General features: G+C 43.7%; 1 protein-coding gene across 2 annotated transcripts; it reads right to left on the bottom strand.

Annotated features, from left to right (window-relative positions):
• Nucleotides 1–2364: 2364 nt before the first annotated feature.
• LOC129846483 (mucin-17-like) lies at nt 2365–16496 on the bottom strand. 2 transcript variants are annotated; one of them, XM_055914429.1, is made up of 10 exons: nt 16258–16496; nt 13685–13747; nt 13344–13505; nt 12933–13022; nt 12606–12724; nt 12300–12435; nt 11906–12172; nt 3741–8474; nt 3521–3596; nt 2365–3400 (listed from the first exon to the last, which is right to left on the bottom strand). In XM_055914429.1, exons 1-10 carry the CDS (start codon nt 16279–16281, stop codon nt 3294–3296), a joined length of 5778 nt encoding a protein of 1925 aa, XP_055770404.1. In that variant the 5' UTR covers nt 16282–16496; the 3' UTR covers nt 2365–3293. The 2 variants fall into 2 exon arrangements, with proteins under 2 accessions (XP_055770404.1, XP_055770405.1); XM_055914430.1 differs by lacking the exon at nt 16258–16496 and adding an exon at nt 15751–15990.
• Between the last annotated feature and the right edge of the window lie 5324 nt (nt 16497–21820).

Here is a 21820-nt window from a genome sequence, read left to right as displayed (position 1 = left end):
GGAAGGAGAGTTGTATGGCATTGAAGCTCGCCTGGAGGGTTGTTAACACAGTGTCAAAAGAAGGGCAAGAAGTATACAGAATAGTGTCATCTGCGTAGAGGTGGATCAGAGACTCACCAGCAGCAAGAGCGACTTCATTGATGTATACAGAGAAGAGAGTCGGTCCAAGAATTGAACACTGTGGCACCCCCATAGAGACTGCCAGAGGCCCGGACAACAGACCCTCCGATTTGACACACTGAACTCGATCAGAGAAGTAGTTGGTGAACCAGGCGAGGCAATCATTAGAGAAACCAAGGCTGTCGAGTCTGCCGATGAGGATGTGGTGATTGACAGAGTCAAAAGCCTTGGCCAGGTCAATGAATACGGCTGCACAGTGTTGTTTCCTATCGATGCACATAAGCATTTTAATGTCATAGATTTAGCTGGTGGTAACTTGTGGAATAGACACCGGCTGGAATGCGCTTTTAACCAATCAGCATTCCGGATTATACCCAGCCGTTGTATAAATGGGTGATGAATGTGTTATGAAGTCCTAATGTAGGTAGCCTTCAAGTAAAGCATTATGTGTGTCAAACTACTAACAGGCAGGGTTGCCACACAACTTACTGGCCCACAAGTTATGATTAAGGTCATCTCGTTCACCAGATACTTAATTAGCCGGGGGAGGAGGTCCTGATTTAAGGTGTAGCAGCAGTATAAACACCACACTACAAAAGGTGAGCTTGGTAGACCGATGAGCTGAGTCATCATGCCCCGAAAAATCCTTATTGTACATGAGCATGCCTGCAGGAGAGGGAGAGAGAGACGGAACACTGGCTAGCAGACCTAATCCCCTTATTAAAGCCGAGTCTGAGCCTGCATCCCAAATGACACTCTATACAGTGCACTACTTTTGACTAGACCCCTATGGGCCCTGGTCAAAAGTAATGGATTGCATAGTGAATAGGATGCCATTTGAAATGCAGTCTGGATCTCCTCAACACAATCATACGGATGAGTTTCCCCCGTTCCACTGTGCCTGAGGTTACGGTAAAGCCACTCACATGGAGTGGGCTTAAGACTGCTCCTCTACGCCTCAGCCTCTGAGAGAGGGGCTTCCCTGCTAGGATGAATGGGCAATGATAAAGTCCTCTTTTTCAATATGTCTAAGTCCTCTTCTGAAAGTAAGTATTACTTTCTTTGTCTCCCCAAGTTAGGCAAACATAGAGTAGTCACATTAACATGTGGTGCATAAATATCATATGTCACATCATACTAAACTCGCGTGCCAGGCTTCACGGTTCCGGATGCAGAATACATGCAGGAATAATGCAGCTGGCCGTAAGACTCACAAGCTCCGGTAACTTCAAATATATACAACCTGAAGTATATACACTGAGTGCACAACACATCAGGAACACCTTGCTAATATTTAGTTGCACCCTTTATTTCCCCTCAGATCAGCCTCAATTCGTCAGGGCATGGACTCTACAAAGTGTCAAAAGCATTCCACTGGGATGCTGGTCCATGTTGACTCCATGTTGATTTAGATGCACTATTGTATGATTTAGATGCACTATTGTATAGTGGTTTTTCCATTGGATATCATAAGGTGAATGCACCAATTTGTAAGTCGCTCTGGATAAGAGCGTCTGCTAAATGACTTAAATGTAATGACTCCAATGCTTCCCACAGTTGTGTCAAGTTGGCTGGATGTCCTTTGGTTGGTGGACCATTATTGATACACACGGGACACTGTTGAGCGTCAAAAACCCAGCAGCATTGCAGTTCTTGACAAACTCAAATCGGTGTGCCTGGCACCTACTACCATACCCCGTTCAAAGGCACTTCAATACTTTGTCTTGCCCATTCACCCTCTGAATGGCACACATACACAATCCATGTCTCAATAGTCTCAAGGCTTAAAAATCGTTCACTAACCTGTCTCTTCCTCTACACTGTGACATCAATAAGGGATCATAGCTTTCACCTGGATTCACCTGGTCCATCTATGTCATGGGAAGAGCACTCATGTTTTGTAAACTCAGTGTATATTACACTGCTTTAATACTGCTAATTAATTTGTCAGACAGCACTGTTGTATTTCACACTAGAAACTCTGAATTCAATATACTGTATATGATTCATCAAGGCAGAGTTAGAGGAAGATGTAAGTACGCATTTCACCTGTTCTACTCAGCGCATGTGATAAATACATTGATTTGATTTTCTGATAGAAGATATTTGTCGCCATCTTGAGGTCTTTTCTACCTCTTTCAGGGCCGTGCCAATTAAATAAATACCTGAATGTCAGGCAACTTCAGACCGTCTAACACCAATATAGCTTTTGTTGAGCAAACAAATATCACCATCAAGTTGACATACATCAATTCACTTTTATTCATTTACATTATTTCTACTATAATATAAAGCTCCATAATGAATATCTTAATACTGCACTATGGATACCATTATATACCCGTATAGAAGTCATAAAATGACTAAGCCTAGTTCATACCCCTCGTGTGCAACACAAGAACGCTTCACTAAATGCTGATCCTGCGTTCTTGTGTAGAGTGTTTTTTGTGTAGCTGCTTGAAGTTATTGTGTATGTATGTAGGGTATAAACTACGCTTTAGTCCCACGTCATCAAATGAATACCTAAATTAAAATTATAAAAGATACAATATTAATCAAAATCTGCAATACAAATGGTTTATTAAAACAACTATTAAAAAGTACCATAAAAAAAGTGATTGAAAAATAAAATACATAGTTCCTCAAAGCCCAAAAAGTTTAGCACCACTTTCCTAATCGGAAGAGTAGAAGCTGCTGTCGGCCTACCCTCCTTGTCATTCTTTAATTTAGGCTAAATATCTACATCAAATTTAGAGGCTGCAATGGACGTGGATCAATGATTACAATAGGGAGAGGGCATCAGATGTACAGCACATCTAGTCAATTGGTTGGGTTTCTTATCTTATCTTCCTAATCACAGGAGAAGATGTAGATGTCTGAATGACATTTAGAAGCTCACATTCCTAGTTACAGGAGTGGGAGCTAATAAGGGATCAAAAGACCCAGATGGAATTTTGGTGTTGAGTAGCCTATAGTGGATCTTCCTTAAGGAGTTTAAACTAATGGTAAGCTAGTCCACTGAAAGCCTGGTTCAAATATAGCAGCATTAGGGGACTCAAAATGAAAACAGATATGAACAATAAAAATAAAAATGTTGTATTGAGGCCAGTTGTGGTGTCCTCCTCAGATGTAGCCTGGCAAAAGCAACTGACATGGGCTGCACGTCATCCAGGCTACCCATCAGAGGACCCAGAGGACTTGCAGGTGACCAAGCGTTTCCAGGCCTTCTGGACTCCCCAGAAGAAGCCCCGGATGCCTTTCCTCATCTTGGATAATTTAACTGGCAAGAAGATGAAAATATGTAAGAATTTCAGATGGACAATTATCTGATAAAACAATAATTGATTACTTCTTTATATATAATTGTCCCATAAGAACATTTCCCCCCAGGAATACTCACTCATAGGTGGAGAATCCACAGCAATGTACATATCTGGCTGGTCTGTAGTGTCTTTAAGGACAATGCTCCTCTTGGACTGTGATCAGAATTCAAGGATGCACAATTAAACATCAATTTCACTTCCTTTACATATTCCTATAATTATACAACTATATTTACCGGTGCCGATATCAAAAAGCACAACCAATGACCATTCAAGAGTAATCTGAGCTTGTCTTACCTTTCTGCCGGTGGCATAATGCACCCCCTCAGATTCCACATCCTCCACATCATCACTGCATGAGTCTTCAAGGTCTGAGGTCTCGCTGGGCACTGAGGGTTTCAAGATGGCCAGTAGCTTGTGGGAAACAATGACAGAGACAATGGAAAGCATCTCCTGATCCTCAAATAAATCGTCAATTTTCAAGGAGCGTTTCAAACGCTTGACCTTCCCAAGGTCAGTGTAGATGGCATCTGCCAGCTTCGATGTCATCTTAGAATTGAAACTTTTTTGCTGGCTTCCCATTTCCTCAATCAGATATTTGGCCACCTCATCATCGAACAATCGGATCAGCTCAGTCACCAGATCACTGATCTGGATGCGCTGATGTTTGTTGGTCCTTTTTGGCATACGGCATATCTTCTTGACAAGCTTCATCAGGACTTCTTCTAATATAAGCTCCCTAATGAAGCTGCTGGAACCGGATGTCACTTGTTCCACAGTGGACCACTCCGGCTGTTCAATCTCAGTCTTGATGCTGCTCTGCTCAGCTTTCTTATTCAAAGATTGACGGGTTGTCATTTCATTAAACAAGGCTGTCAATTCTTTCAAGTTGAGTGTAGATTCCAGATTTTTGGTGCCTTGAAGTTTGGATGGTGCATCCATAATTGCGTTCGTGACAAGACAGACAATGTCCTTGTGCAGCTTGGGTGCCTTGTGGCACAGTATCTTCTGTAGGGCTTCCTCTGTGCCATAGCGTTGCATCAACTTTCTATGCACAGACAGCACCAGCTGAAAGATGTCTGTTGCCTTCAGGCAGACATTTGCTTCCCTCCACCTGTTAGTCACCCTCACCCACAGAGCACTGGACAGCTTGTTGGTCACATCCTCAACTAGGGTCCAGCTGGCCAGTTTATCCTGGGTCCGAGGAACAATCAGAGACCGCAGCCGGACAATGATATCCATCACCGCCTCTACGTGAACAATAATATACACCGGTTGGGATGCCTTCACCTCAGCCGAGCCACATCGGCTCTTAACCATGACCTTGTCCTGGTCTGTCCTTAGGCAGATGTCTGAGGAGAGCGGCCGGACAGAGACTTTGGGTACGATTGAACCCAGACGGTTGACTTCCCTGGTGACTGCACTCGCAATGGCTGTTGTCATCTCCCCGCTGCCGCGGCTCAAAGCTCGCCTCAAAGCATCAGGAGAGCCCATGTGCTCCTCCAGCTCTCTGCAGAGGGCACTTACAATCCTTGCACTTGAGGGGCGGGAGTACGGCGTCTTGAGATCCTTGGTCATTTCCAATGCTGAGGGAACGTCTGGGGAATCGGACATGTCCCGAAGGACAGAAACCACCATGTCCATTGCCACATCAGAGAGAGTGGTGGTTGGGGATGACACAGGTGATGCAAAGTCCTCTGAGTCAAGCTCATACCCATGAAGCAGCTTGGTGATCAGGTCTACAACCACCTCTGGTGTGGAATGTAGACTGGGAGAGTCCTTGTCGGAGTTCTCCATCATACAGGATTCAATTTCACTCAAAGCCCTTCTGACCATGATGTTTGTCTCAGAGTCATCGGGTACATGGTTCTCTTTGAAAGGTTTGATACCTGCCTCACACAGCTCTTTCACATGGATGTTCTCGGAAGACATCACTGCTTCTTGAATAGTAGGTGGTTGATTGGCTATGGTTGTAGCCATGATTGTCCTTACCATCAGAGGACAAAGCTTTGCAACCAGTTCATACTGTAGCTTAAAGCTCTCAGAGCGGCTGTCCTTCATGGGTACCTCAGGGACGTCAAGGCCCTGAAATAGCATCTTCCGTACCAGTTTGCCCACTACACCCTCCAGTAGGCAATTAGTAGGGCTCTGAGTCTCATTCCCTCTGCCACTGGAAGGTAACTCTTGCTTCTTGTGAAGGCCATGAATGGCCTCACTTTGCGCAATACAACCCTCAACAGGCAACTCCTCTACTGCAATCGTGTGCACAACCACATTGACGTCGTTGGTGTGGGGTCCAATCAAAAGCTTCTTATAGGTTGGGTCTGTGACATATTGTAAAACACCCCCGCCTGTCTTTAAGTTCTGAGCTTTATCTCCAAATGTCCTATCCAGGAGACACAATACTGACTCAGATAGTGGGTCAGTGAACTCCTGGAGCTCTAGGCTGCTCTCAACTTCGAAGGGGCTGAGGCTGCAGCTGATCTGGGAGCTGTAATAAGAAGCCTGCAGCTCTCTCTTGGACTCCAATGTGTCATGCAGCTTTGGATATAAGGCATCTGCAATGGAGTCTGTGAGCCGCTCATCCAAATTAACAGAGAAAATATTATTCAGGCTTTTGTTGGAAGCCTCCTCTTTGGTTTTCCTCAGGATGTCCCGCACAGCTTCCCTTGGGGCAGAACCAGAAGTGCAAGCATGTCCATTGGATGGTGTCTGGGTGCCAGTAAGGGATTCCTTGATCAAGAAACTCTGGAGTTCGGTGGCCACTTCCTTACACATCTCCCTTCTGATCTTCAGAACAGCAGGTGTCAGTGTAGCTTTCTCTGAGGTCAAAGGTGTCAGAACTCTGGTCAAAGTTGAGGGGCATCTGAGATGATCACCCAGACCCTCTAAGTCATCAGAGCAGGACACCTTGGCAACTTGAAATAAAACCGAACTAATAAGGTTCTGAGCCACAGCAGATGATTTTGCTGATGCTGCCTGGAGTGTCTCTAAACTAACCTGATTGGAGGCAGCCATCTTTGTTGTTGCCCTGGTAATGATGTTACTCACAGGCTTGATGGAGTAGCTCATAAACTGGGATCTCAGGCTTTCAAAGACTCCCTTCACTCTTTCTGCCTTCAGGTCTTTGTCAGTGGCAAATACACACGACTGAACAGCATGGAGAGATACAGGGAGAGGAAAGCCCAAGGGTGAAGCCACATCTGTGATATGGATGGAGGACTCTGAGGGTGTCCCATCAAGGCGCCTCTGCAGCAACTTTATCATCTCCAGGACTCTGGCATTGTCCTGTGGTGAGATGGAGCACTCTCCTGAGAGGTTCTCACTGTCTAGTGTGTTCTGGATTCCAAGCAGTGTTGTGCTGAGTATCCTCCTGTCATGGGGAAGCACTCCCCTCAGTGCAGAAGAGGACCGGCTCTGTGGTGCTGGTGTGCTGCATGGTGTTGATGCACCAGAGACGTCACTTCCACTGTCATCATCTTTTTTGGTCCTCATTATAATAAGGATTTCGTCAATGATCTCATCACTGTAGACTTCTAAGTCCTCTGTGATAACATGGGCCGTTGGGGTGGCGATACTCAGAGTACGACCCCCAAGAAGCTTGAAGGACGTCTCCGACCCACCGCCAAGAGGGCCAACAGACACACATTGCAGTGTTTCGCTGGATGATGAAGAACAACTGGAGGAGAGATCAAGCAGCTCCTCCTCCAAAGTCGGAGAGGAGGAAAGAATTCCCTCCATTTTCAGGACAGAGATAACATCCGCAAGTGTTGAATCTACAAGGTCCTCACCTAGTGGGCTACTCCTTAAGTGGCTGACAAACACGCTTGTAGGAGAATGGGAGACTGTGGTGGGAGATGGAGAGCCCTCCTCAACATTCACACTTGACCGCGCTTCCACAATTGCTAAAGACTTGGAGATGACGGAACATACAAGCTCGCCAGCCTGCTCAATAATGGAGGGGAGGGAAACATCCAAAGGGGCTGGAGGTGTCACACTCCCTCCTTGGCCATTTCTATCTTGGCTGAGGCAGATCGACGAGACCTCAGTAGCAAATTGATTCTCCCGCACAGGGCTGCTGCTAGAGTCATGTCCAGGAACAGTTGAAATAGAGCTCACAGCCAGGGAGCAAGGAATGTCACTCCTACTGTCTAAAAGCTTGATAGAGCACGAGGAGGGGCGGCTGCTGGAGGGGAGGTTGGTGTTGGTCTCTTCGCTGGAGAGTAAGGAGGAGAAAGGGGCCAAGGTCAGTTTGACAGGGATGACATGCCCACGACCTACCACAGCAGATGAGGTTCCAGAGTAGTCAGTGGCAGTAGGTGGTTTAGCAGATTGTAATTTAGCAAGTGGTGGTTTAGCAGATCGTAGTTTAGCAGGTGGTGGTTTAGCAGATTGTGGTTTAGCAGATTGTGGTACAGCAGATCGTAGTTTAGCAGATGGTGGTTTAGCAGGTGACGGTTTATCAGATGGTGGTTTAGCAGGTGACGGTTTAGCAGGTGATGGTTTAGCAGATTGTGGTTTAGCAGGTGGTGGTTTATCAGATGGTGGTTTAGCAGATGGTGGTTTAGCAGGTGACGGTTTATCAGATGGTGGTTTAGCAGGTGATGGTTTAGCAGTTGGCGGTTTGGCAGATTGGGGCCTGGTAGAACGTGGCCTAGTAGCCAGGAGGTTCTTAGTAGAGATCTGACTGGAGGAAGAGTGTGCTCGTTCCTCACTGGACAGAGAACTGCTGCTACAACAAGTCTGGACAGCAGTGACTGGTTCATCAATGGAGATTGGGGAGGACCTACTGTCAGGACTCTGAGTGAGACAGATCACATTGACTTTGGAGAGTAAGGAGGTACAGCTGACAGAGCCCTGGGTTGAATCTTCGTTGGTGTCTTTGCTGATGGGGAGCATACTCTCTGCAGCACTTTCTGAAGCTCTCAGCCTTATAAGGTCAACCAAGGCAGGGATCAGGATGCCATTTACCTCCTCCAATACTGAGCTAGTTATGTGTCCAATCATGAGCAGCAAGTCCCTAACAGTAATCTGTATATATGAACACAGAAAGGTACATCAACACAATTGATTCAGATTTACAGTATGTTGGAAATCAAAACACATGTTAATCCATATCCCAAATATTTTTTAAGTAAATATAACAAGTATACCTTTCATTTTTTGTTGTTGCAATTATTCTATATCAAATGTGTGGTCTCCATTGTTGCAACTTAATCATCTTCCTCATCTAGACTTTTTACATTTACCAAAGTGGCAAACGCATATTACATCATATCATCCAAATACAGTGGCAAGACAAATTATATGAACCCTATTGTAATTATCTGAATTTCTGCATGAATTGGTCATAAAATTAGATTTAATCTTCATCTAAGTCACAACAACAGATTAACACATTCTGCTTAAAATAATAACACACAAATGACTGTATTTTTCTTGTCTATACTGAATACATCATTTAAACATTCACAGTGTAAGTTGAAAAAAAGTATGTGAACCCCAAGGCTAATGACTTCTCCAAAAGCTAATTGGAGTCAGCTAACCTGGAGTACAATCATTGAGACGAGATTGGAGATGTTGGTTAGAGCTGCCTGCCCTAAAAAAACTCACAAAATTTGAGTTTGCTATTCACAAGAAGCATTGTCTGATGTGAACCATGCCTCAAACAAAAGAGATCTCAGAAGACCCAAGATTAAGAATTGTTGACTTGCATAAAGCTGGAAAGGGTTACAAAAGTATCTCTAAAAGCCTTGATGTTCATCACTCCACGGTTACACAAACGGTAGATAAATGGAGAAAGTTCAGCACTGTTGCTACTCTCCCTAGGAGTGGCCGTCCTGCAAAGATGACTGCAAGAGCACAGCGCAGAATGCTCAATGAGGTTAAGCAGAATCTTAGAGTGTTAGCTCAAGACTTAAAGAAGTCTCTGGAACATCCTAATATCTCTGTTGACGAGTCTACGATACGTAAAACACTAAACAAGAATGGTGTTCATGGGAGGACACCACGGAAGAAGCCACCGACTGTCCAAATAAAAACATTGCTGCACGTTTGAAGTTTGCAAAAGAGCATCTGGATGTTCCACAGCGCTACTGGCAAAATATTCTGTGGAGAGATGAAACTAAAATTTTGTTGTTTGAAAGGAGCACACAACACTGTGTGGAGAAAACAAAAGCACAGCACACCAATATTAAAACCTCATCCCAACTGTAAAGTATGGTGAAGGGAGCATCATATCATGGTTTGGAGCTGCTTTGCTGCCTCGGGGTCTGGACAGCTAGCTATCATCGATGGAAAAATGTATTGCCAAGTTTATCAAGCCATTTTGTTGGAGAATTTAAGGTTGTTCGCCAATTGAAGCTCAACAGAAGTTGGGTGATGCAACAGGACAACGACCCAAAACACCGAAGTAAATCAACAACAGAATGGCTGCAACAGAAGAGAATATGCCTTCTGTAGTGGCCCAGTCAGAGTACTGACCTCAACCCGATTGAGATGCTGTGGCGGGGCCTCAAGAGAGAGGTTCACACCAGACATCCCAAGAATATTGCTAAACTGAAACAGTTTTGTAAAGAGGAATGGTATAAAATTCCTCCTGACCGTTGCGCAGGTCTGATCTGCAACTACAGAAAACGTTGAGGTTATTGCTGACAAAGTAGGGTCAACCATTTATTAAAACCAAGGGTTCACAAACTCAGCAAAAAAAGAAACGTCCTCTCACTGTCAACTGTATTTATTTTCAGCAAACTTAACATGTGTAAATAATTGTATGAACATACAAGATTGAACAACTGAGACATAAACTGAACATGTGGCTAACAGAAATGGAATAATGTGTCCCTGAACAAAGGGGGGGGGGTTCAACATCAAAAGTAACAGTCAGTATCTGGTGTGGCCTTCAGCTACATTAAGTACTGCAGTGCATCTCCTCCTCATGGACTGCACCAGATTTGCCAGTTCTTGCTGTGAGATGTTACCCCACTCTTCCACCAAGGCACCTGCAAGTTCCAGGACATTTCTGGGGGGGATGGCCCTAGCCCTCACCCGCCGATCCAACAGATCCCAGACGTGCTCAATGTGATTGAGATACGAGCTCTTCGCTGGCAATGGCAGAACACGGACATTCCTGTCTCGCACAGAACGAGTAGTATGGCTGGTGGCATAGTCATGTTGGAGGGTCATGTCAGGATAAGCCTGCAGGAAGGGTACCACATGAGGGAGGAGGTTGTCTTCCCTGTAACGCAAAGCGTTGACACTGCCTGGAATAACAACAAGCTCAGTCCGATGATGCAGTGACACACCGCCCAAGACCATGACAGACCCTCCACCTCCAAATCGATCCCGCTCCAGAGTACAGGCCTCGGTGTAACGCTCATTCCTTCGACGATAAACGCGAATCCGACCATCACCCCTGGTGAAACAAAACCATGACTCGTCAGTGAAGAGCACTTTTTGACAGTCCTGTCTGGTCCAGCGATGGTGGGTTTGTGCCCATTGGCGACGTTGTTGCCGGTTTCCTTACAACAGGCCTACAAGCCCTCAGTCCAGCCTCTCTCAGCCTATTGCGGACAGTCTGAGCACTGATGGAGGGATTGTGCGTTCCTGGTGTAACTCGGACAGTTGTTGTTGCCATCCTGTACCTGTCCCGCAGGTGTGATGTTTGGATGTACCGATCCTGTGCAGGTGTTGTTACACGAGGTCTGCCACTGCGAGGACGATCAGCTGTCCGTCCTGTCTTCCTGTAGCGCTGTCTTAGGCGTCTCACAGTACGGACATTGCAATTTATTGCCCTGGCCACATCTGCAGTCCTCATGCCTCCTTGCAGCATGACTAAGGCACGTTCACACAGATGAGCAGGGACCCTGGACATCTTTCTTTTGGTGTTTTTCAGAGTCAGTAGAAAGGCCTCTTTAGTTTCCTAAGTTTTCATAACTGTGACCTTAATTGCCTATCGTCTGTAAGCTGTTAGTGTCTTAACGACCGTTCCACAGATGCATGTTCATTCATTGTTTATGGTTCATTGAACAAGCATGGGAAACAGTGTTTATACCCTTTACAATGAAGATCTGTGAAGTTATTTGGATTTATACGAATTATCTTTGAAAGACAGGGTCCTAAAAATGGGAGGTTTATTTTTTTGCTGAGTGTACTTTTCCCACACTGCACTGTGAATGTTTACACGGTGTGTTCAATAAAGACATGAAAAAGTACAATTATTTGTGTGTTATTAGTTTAAGCAGACTGTGTTTGTCTATTGTTGTGACTTAGATGAAGATCAGATAACATTTTATGACCAATTTACACAGAAGTCCAGGTAATTCCAAAGGGTTCACATACTTTTTCTTGCCACTGTACTTGGATATGGATTTCCCAGGAGATGGGAGACAGGGAAGCAGTAATATGTCTACAGCCCCCAAAGAGTGAAAGCTGGGAACATGTTCATGACCAAAATGACCTACCGCTGACGGGCTAGCTGAATGTGGTGAGCAGGTCATCACAGTAGACACGGTTCCAGAGTGATCAGAGTCACTGCTAGGTCTTTCAGTTGGTGGTCTGGCAGAACGTGGTCTGGCAGTATGTAGCCTAGCAACCTCGAGGTTCTCAGTCGAGATCTGACTGGAAAGAGTGTCCATCGAGGAGGTGGAGTGTCTGAAGGGAGAGTCCATTACCAGAGGTGTGTGTGTCTCCATGCCCAGGGGTCTCCAATCTCCCATCTGGCTACCAGGCTAAGAGAGACGGGTGAGAGAGAGAGGCAAATGGATGAAGATACCAACAGAAACACTGAGGTCCTACTGCTGCTTAAACAATTATGAGTTGATACCAGCCCTAGGAGTGCCGCTGTTCCATCCTTACCTGTCCAATTCGGCGCTCCAGGCGCAGCTCCCTGCACACTTCTCTTTCCAGCTCCTCAAGCCTGAGGCGTCGTTTCACCTCCCAAGCCAGTTCGGCCAAGTGAAGGTTCTTCCCCTCTTCCATTTCACTCTGAAACCTTCACACACAAGGGAACATAAAACATGACTTACCTTCATTTTTCTACAACTCAAACTGTCCACCATATCTATTTCTTAAGTTATTGCTAGATAGGAGGTCAACGTGATTCCACACCTTTGCTTATGTTTTTTTTAACACATTTGGGTAAAAGATTCTAATAACACTCACGTGTTCTTGAAGTAGTTTCTACCCTTGGCAATGAGCCACTCTCTAATATCCGTCAGTGAGATGTGGGACGGAACCTCCCCTTGCTGCTGCAAGACTAGGAACTGCTTCAAAAGATTTTTCTGATAGAGAGAGAGAGAGAGAGATTAATTTGCACCCTTGCCTTCCACAAGTTTTTCCTGGTCTTGTCACGTGATCAGAAAACCCTTTCCCGATCCATGAGCGACAGCAAGTTACATACACAGTGAAATAAAACGCATGGAAAGGTATGTCTTACAATATAGCTTTGTGTTTTTATAATTGTGCATCTAGAAAGTAGACCACTCTAACCTGCTGGGCACAGCACTGCTTCTCCCACAGCAACTGAACTGACTTGATGTAGCCACTGTAGCGATTGTACTCCTTACACGTACACAGCACCTGAAAGGGAGGCGCCACAAAAGGGTCATTTTTAGAGGAAGTTCATGGGTACAAACACCCAATCCCAAATCAACCTCTAACCCCTACCCCAATATTGATTGATTTTGCCTTTATTTAACCAGGTAAGACATTAAGAACACATTTTCTTTTACAACCTGCACTAACAATGACCATATGCACTTGTAGATTTGGATTTGTGTAAACTAAGCATAATGGCAAACATTTCACCTAGCCATCATATTGCTTACACCTGTCCAATTTTCTCAGTTCCATATAAGTGTCACTTTTAGATTTTGGAAAGAAAAAGGAGGTTTGCCATGCCTTCTCATTTGAGGTGATGAGGCCTTGCTTCACCAGCCGCTTCTTCCTTTCCGGATGGCGGAAAAAACACTTCAGGTGTTTGTCGTGGAGGCAGTTATAACTAACATCTATGACTCTCATGTTGGGGTCCAACAGGTCAAACCCGGGGGTCTCCTGATGGAGCTGTGGATTGTGTTTTAACAAACCTCAAAGTCAGGGCAATGGATACTACAGTGGGAATGGTTGTGGAATTAGGACTGGAAATGGGAAGGAAGTCATTAAAAATACATAATTAGGTAACATTTACTTTGAAAGAAATTGAGGATCTCAGATCATTTGGAATGTCATACTATCACACTAACCTTCGCCCCCAGTTTTCCTCTGAAGAATACAGGGAATGTCCTCTCTGGGGCTTCCTGTAACCCCTACAAAGACAGAGACAATCATGACAAAACTTTTTAGACGTGGGGTTTTGATAGTAGACCCCATCCCTGTCACTTGGTTTGCAATAATTCCACCTTTTGCCAATTCACTTTGCATGAAAAATGTTGAATCAAGCTCATATCTATAACAAATTTGTCGTAGGCCTACATGATGACTGATTCTGTAGGCTACATATTCATCTCATAGACTTTCCTCATCCATCTTTAGAATTATACAAATGTGAAGCGACATTAATATGAAGAACGAACAAAGCATTATCCTAGGCCTACTCACATTTTCTTCTTCTTTGCCCGCACTTTTTGACATAGTAGGCATATTGACTAATATTGTAAACAAGTGATGTCATAACAGAAACTTGATTATCCTGTGTCTCCAGAAAAGGTAGGCCCTATGCCCCCAAAACGTCCGCTATCTGATAGACCTATGTTGTTGTACTGATATAAACACTATGAAAGGATATTGTAGCCTTAACCTATTGATATAGTCTACAGGCTTATTTATGGTGTGCCCGCTCCATAAAGCGCAGCTCCAGTTGTGCCTGGGCATGCTGCAACAGGTGCACTCTGTTGCCAAGCCTTCCACAGAATCATACCTCAACCCTAAAATGTGATCCACATGTATTCGATTTCGAAACTGTCAAGTTATTTGCATTGATGGATTTAAAGCATTATCACGACTAACAGGCTGACTACACCAAATGAATTTAGAAATCTATTTTCAATTATTGCACCCACACTGCTTGGGCGCGCCAACGAGCGTCTGCATAGCAAAGGGCTAAAATAGAAGTCAGTTCTATTTCTGATGCAGATCGCACTGCAAGTCCTGCCTCTCCCATCTCCTCATTGGTTTATAGAAGCAGGTACCCACGTGCCATCTCCTCATTGGTTATACCCAAGTGGGTGACTGAAAAACGAACGAGGTCAGTGGCAGTAACGCACCTAATTTAGGAAAGTTGCCAATCGCAATATAAAATCAAGAGAAGAAAAAGCCTGGAAGGAGGAGAGATGACTAGAAACGATTCGGTTGACCGTTTAATGTGTGAATTAATTGGTGGAGTAGAGGACCTTGGTTCACATATGGTCATGTCTGGCGAGTCAGTGGACACGTTTCCTGCCTCTATTGTATTGTGTTTTGGAGAAAATGGGGGTCGTATTAGCAGTAACTGCAAAAAGTTACTGTGAAACCAAGGTAAATGTCAGTAACTGAACTTAGTGCCTTTTAGCTTGGTTTCAACCTGCCCTTGGCTGCAGTTACTGCGTTTTACCTTGGTATCATATCATTTTATTCTGATAGTGATGCAATCGAACCTGTATGACACTGACTGACAGCTACACACACATACATTGCTAATCTAGGGATACAACACCATGGCACAGCATTCCCAGGGGGAAATGATGGTTGAACTTGCTCTGAAACGCCGATATCCAGACACTGGTAAGAACTAGCTAGCTAAGTAGATCTGACATCAAAATTATTAGCTAGCTAGCGAGCATAGACTAACAATGCGACCTGCTCTCATAAAATATCTGCAATTGATACTAACGTCAATCTATTAGCCATATAATGAATTATATTCTGACATTTCATCTGATGGTTTCTTTGAATCAGTACACCATACACACGATTTCTAGCCAGTGACAGCCACCTAGCTAAAACTGACGCGCCCCTACCAAAAGGTCAAAACCTACCTAGCTAGCATTAGCATGAAGCAATAGATTTGTGCTACATGTTCCCATAAGAGATGATCAGCTGTTTATACTAGCTTCAATCTATTATACCTAGAATGAATATAATCCTTGTAGTTGTATTCTGACATTCAATGGGTTATTTGAATCCGTAACGTTACACCACACACACGATCTCTAGCCAGCTGACGGTCAGTTGGACGTGCACCCCATACTGAATTGTCAAAAGCCACGCACACTCGTTTTCCGGATGAGCGCACACACAGCATTGCTAGCTCATTAATAATATATCTACTCACATGTTCAGGGTTTCTGGTTTTCTTGTATATTCCAGTATTGCGTGCCTGTCCTGGTCAGGGAAGTTAAAATCCCAAATTGTATCCATCCCCTTTGTTGGTGGCATATGTAATTAGTACAACAAGCCTTGACATGCCAAACGTGTGCTCAATGTGTCTGCTTCAGTGTCATCTTTACATGAATGCGGAAAAAACGGTTTTGCATGACTTCCACCAATCCCTGTGGTCTAGATGATTAGTATCTATGCGGATCAAAATTGCCATGTGAGGGTGTATTAGGACAGTACAACCACGCCAATACTAGGTTTTATTCCTGTCAATGTCCATCCATGCAATTTGTTTGTATTTGTAAATAAAAATGAATATGTAAGAGCCTTTTTGGGAGCAGGGGATTTACACATAACCCCAGACATGCACCCTTTTCCATACATGTTTCAGTGTAATCAATACAGAAACTGTCTACAGTCAATCATTTCAAGGCTAGGCCTATAGCGATAGAAATTGACTTACTTTTCGGGCCTCGTCGCCGTCCATGCTACAAGTCTAGGCCTACTTCGGTCTCCAAAATGAGCCGGTAAAACATCGTACTTCATCTGAGGTCGCCAAAGCTTGAATGCTACTGAATATTAAACTGGCTTAGAAATAAGAATGAAGATATATTCCAAATTACCATTGAAATTATTGCGTCACAATACCAGGCAGCCATTGGGAGTGTACCCATGAGTTTACCAGTCAATTTCCAGGGTTAGAGTTCCAAGCCCATTCTATTCATTCTTATTTCTGTGAGCCCAGGCCTACTCCCATCATGATGTAATTTGCAATCCACATCATTAAGCATAAATCATAGACCACAGACGCCGAGACGCACTATTTTGCTCAAAATATATAGATTTTACCCTTTGGTGTAAGCTATACAGTACCAGTCAGAAGTTTGGATGCACCCACTCATTCAAGGGTTTTTCTTTATTTTTACTATTTTCTACATTGTAGAATAGTGAAGACATCAAAACTATGAAACACATATGGAATCATGTAGTAACCAAAAAAGTGTTAAACAAATCCAAATATATTTTATATTTGAGATTCTTCAAAGTAGCCACCCTTTGCCTTGATAACAGCTTTGCACACTCTTGGCATTCTATCAGCCAGCTTCACCTGGAATGCTTTTCCAACAGTCTTGATAGAGTTCCCACATATGCTGAGCAATTGTTGGCTGCTTTTCCTTCACTCTGCGGTCCAATTAATCTCAAACCATCTCAATTGGGTTGAGGTCAGGTGATTGTGGAGGCCAGGTCATCTGGTGCATCACTCCATCACTCATCTTGGTCAAATAGCCCTTACACAGCCTGGAGGTGGGTTAGGTCGTTGTCCTGTTGAAAAACAAATGACACTCCCACTAAACACAAACCAGATGGGCTGGCGTATCGCTGCAGAATGCTGTGGTAGCCATGCTGGTTAAGTGTGCCTTGAATTCTAAATAAAGCAAAGCACCCCCACACCATCTCCTCCATGCTTCACGGTGGAAATCACACATGCAGAAATAATCCGTTCACCTACTCTGCGTCTCACAAAGACACGGCCGTTGGATCCAAGAATCTCAAATCGCAGGCTGTCAAATCAAAAGGCACTCCTTCGATAAAGTTGTTTTGACTCAAATGAAAACATGTCATTTTCACAAGGTTGTGGAGTAACATGTTCAACTACTTATTATTGGCTCGAATTCGGGTTGTGCCTTTAGATTGACAAAATTAACAATTAATGCAAGAATTTTCACTTCTTAAACCCCGCCCTGGTCTGCTTGGTTTGTTTCGCAAGCGTTCAAGAAAGTCTTGTGATGTTGCGCCTCTTGGTTCAGAAATTCTGATGTAACATTAAGGCTGTTAGAAGACATTTACAGGAAAAATGTACCGGAATCCTAGTCTCTCAGCCTGTATCTTTGGTGCTAAGCTATCAATGCTAGTTAGCTAAGTATCTAAACCTGCTGCATCTGAAATAACTATGGTTTAACGTTAAATACAGCCTCAGTGACTGTTCAAGCAAACAACAACACTGGAGGTCTATTGGAACTAATACAAAGTATGAAATTTACAAGTTATTAAATACAAAAAATATAGGCTATTTGGAAAGGACACTATGGCTGCAACTTTGGTCGGTGATGGTGGGAGTGGTTTTGCCGAATGGACCCATAGGTGTTTGAGCCTTGAACAACAGAAAAATATTGAGTAACTACTCTCATTCTACAGGTTTTTAAGCATCTAGTTACAGACGTTAGACTAAGACATCCAGAGCAACACATAGCAGGGAGCTCCAATATGATCAGGAAACTAGACCGGTTATATAGATCGCTGAAAATGACTGTCAATCATTTCTTGTATTAGTCATCTCAGGAATGGTACTTGAAAAATGTAGCAGAAGCAATTTCCGGTTTAGCTCCTCACTAAACAGTCTATAGACATGAAATCATAAAATTACACAACTGAGTAGGACAAAATAAAACCACCAAAACTTGCAATTGGAAAAAACTGGCAGTGAAAGCAAAGATCCAAGTCATCTAACCAAAGGTAGTAACTGCAGGCAAGAGCGAAATGGATTCAATAGGGTTGGCTGTTTGAAAAGTTCAAATGAAAGACTATTTTTAAATTTGTTTTCAAATAATTTGTTCTGCTTTTAAATTAGTTCTGCTCCTTTTGTTTACAAATCTACAAACGATTCTCTCAACATCCATCACTTCTCTCATTCTTCACACATTTTCAACTTTATTTCTAATGTTTACAATTTATTTTATTTTGAAATCAATACTTAAGGCGTGAAATTGACCCCATATTTTTCCCCCAAACAATATACAATATTGTTGCATTCCCTCCCCACCCCCATAACATCATAATAAACATCAAGGGCGTTTTACTAAGACATATGCAATGTACACAACTGAAAACTGCTCCCAAAAAAACAGGACACTGCCCTTGCCACCAAACTATACTTGATTTTCAACACAGGGAAAGACCTCAAATTGAAAATATATTTATGTGATCAAGACAAAGGAGATGATTGTGGACTACAGGAAAAAGAGGACCGAGGACGCCCCCATTCTCATCGACGCGGCTGCAGAGGAGCAGTTTCAGAGCTTCAAGTTCCTTGGTGTCCACATCACCAACAAACTAACATGGTCCAAGCACACCAAGACAGTCATGAAGAGGGCATGACAATTCCTTTTCCCTCTCAGGAGACTGAAAAGATTTGGCATGGGTCCTCAGATCCTCAAAAGGTTCTACAGCTGCACCATGGAGAGCATCCTGACTGGTTGCATCACTACCTGGTATGGCAACTGCTCGGCCTCCGTCCGTAAGGCACTCCAGAGTTAGTGTGTACGGCCCAGTACATCACTGGGGCCAAACTTCCTACCATCCAGGACCTCTGGCGGTGTCAGAGGAAAGCCCTAAAAAAGACTCCAGCCACCCTAGTCATAGACCGTTCTCTCTGCTACCGCACGGCAAGCGCTACCGGAACACCAAGTCTAGGTCCAAGAGGCTTCTAAACAACTTCTACCCGCAAGCCATAAGACTCCTGAACATCTAGTCAAATGGCTTCCCAGACTATTTTCAGTGCGCCCCCCCCCCCCACACACCCACACACACCCTCTTTACACCGCTGCTACTCTCTGTTGTCATCTATGCATAGTCACTTTAATAACTGTACCTACATGTACATACTACCTCAAATAACCCCATTGACTCTGATCGGTACCCCCCTGTATATAGTCTCGCTATTGTTATTTCACTGCTGGAATTTAATTACTTGTTACTTTTATCTCTTGTTCTTATCTGTATTTTTTAAAACTGTATTGTTGGTTAGGGACTCGTAAGTAAACATTTCCCTGTAAGCTCTACACCTGTTGTATTCGGCGCATGTGACTAATACAATTTGATTTGATTGATTTGATTTGTACAGCTCTGATTCAAAGTCTTTAAGGTGATCGGAACATTAGTGTGTCCTAACAGGGTGAGGAGACAAAGTAGCCATTGATGGTTGTTGTTCTGGGGCCTTCCCAGGTTGCACAACTAACTGGTCATTCTGGAGCAGTATCCTTCCTGTATGTCTGGCAGGGTATTCAGGGCTGTGTGGTGATCAGTTTCCAACTACAGCAGTTGGTTCCAGGCCCATTGACTAACTGGATGATGCTAGGATTCTCCATTGGTGGAATGGTTAGTTGTCTGGTTGTGAAGGAGAGTCTGTGAAAGTGCTGTCAATAAAGCCTTGTTCACCCTGCAAACATTCCAGGTGAAGCTGGTTGAGAGAATGCCATCGTGTGCAAAGCTGTCATCGAGGCAAAGGGTGGTTACTTTGAAGAATCTCAAATCTCAAATCTATTTTGATTTGTTTAACACTTTTTTGGTTAGTACATGATTCCATGTGTTTTTTTCATAGTTTTGATTTCTTCACTATTATTCTACAATGTAGAAAATAGTAAAAATAAAGAAAAACCCTGGAATGAGTACGTATGTCAAAACATTTGACTGGTACTGTATGAAAAATATAAAATAATAATAGTAATATATATATACATTTACAACTGTAGCAATGATACATGTCCATTGGGGGGGTGGGGGCAATTTTACCAACACAATAAGATTCAACCTTGTCTAGTGTATTTTGTTTTGACGACATTTGGAAAGTTGACCAACAAATTTCCTGTTTCCATCAGGCCTGTCGTGATATTTTTTTATCCGCCATGTACTTTACTCGCAGTAAAAGGTTGGATGGAAACTTGATTAGTGTGACCATTTACGGTATCTAGTTGTTGATTCTAAAGAGCAGAAATGTGTGTCTTACTACTCAGAATCTTTCCAATGCCTAATTGGTCTGTGGGTGGAGATTTTTATGTTAAATGTGGCAAAATGTCCTGCATTCTACATATTCCTTCATATTCCTTTGGAAGTCAGGTAGGATGGCAGATATTAGCTCTGGGTGGTTGGCTGTGATTACGGTCTGGAGCAGGCCCTGCAGGAGACATGGAGAGGGACAGAACCGGGGAGGGTGACCTCAGGTTAACTACAGGTTACTTAGAGGGTAGGTCATAGACTACGACTAAGAAGCGTTATGAGGGACGTAGCACAACTCCACACGCATATACATTTGAAGAGGATCCCTGGGCTTTGATGGAAAGTAAAGGAGTTGCAGAAGGAGGTGGAGCTGGTCGAGCATGGTGTACAAAGAACACTATCTCACAATCAATCCCAGCCACCATACACAATGACATATAGCATCTTTGTTTAAGTTTGTCCATTTTAAGAGGCCTCTTTTTTGCCATGGATGGCATATATCCATAACTGCACCCGCTGATTTGGCCTCGTCATTATTGGATTGCTCCTCAAGCGGCCATGACAGAAGCCAAACGTGAGTTGGCTTGGGGGTGTGGTTTGATGTGAGTGTTCTTGAGTGTGTCCTTGCCACCTCCAAGACCCAGGAGTAGAGATCAACACCACGACAAAATGGAGTGTTAAAAAATATGTTGTTGTTATAGGTTACTCATGTTCTCTGTATCAGACAACACAGTGCCTAACACCTCTTTGCTCTAAAATAAGACCTTGTCCAGGGTCAGGAGTTTTCCCTGGCCAGTTCATGTGGTCAGGAAAACCTCCTTACCCTGCTCATACTTTACAGATATGCCGCTGGGTCAAGGTCAGATCCCATCGCTTCAGCATCACTGTGCTTCCTCTATGTATGAAGGGAGTGAATACTGAATATACATTGCTTTTACACTCTTTGGTTTACTGCTGCTGGCGAGTGTATGTAGTGACCCGCAGTCTAAACTCAGGGGCTCTCTCAAATTCCAAATGGGGTTTGCAGGCATTTGTCGGTCCACTTCATCCTCGCGCAGGAGAAATACACTCATGGCTCTGCTTTTAAAGAAGAGACATGCTTTTAGTTTGGAAAATGTTATCCCAAGAGAGGAGCCAAACCCCAGCCGGCTGCTTTCTTCAGAGTTACATTTCATTTCAATGGAGGGGAACAAACAGAAGTGTGTGTGAGCAGACTTCTAAGGCCACGATTTGGTCACACTAATCAGGTTTCC

The sequence above is a fragment of the Salvelinus fontinalis genome, unplaced genomic scaffold, assembly GCF_029448725.1.
Source record: "Salvelinus fontinalis isolate EN_2023a unplaced genomic scaffold, ASM2944872v1 scaffold_0567, whole genome shotgun sequence".
NCBI lineage: Eukaryota > Metazoa > Chordata > Actinopteri > Salmoniformes > Salmonidae > Salvelinus > Salvelinus fontinalis.
This window is presented reverse-complemented; position numbering and strand designations above follow the sequence as displayed.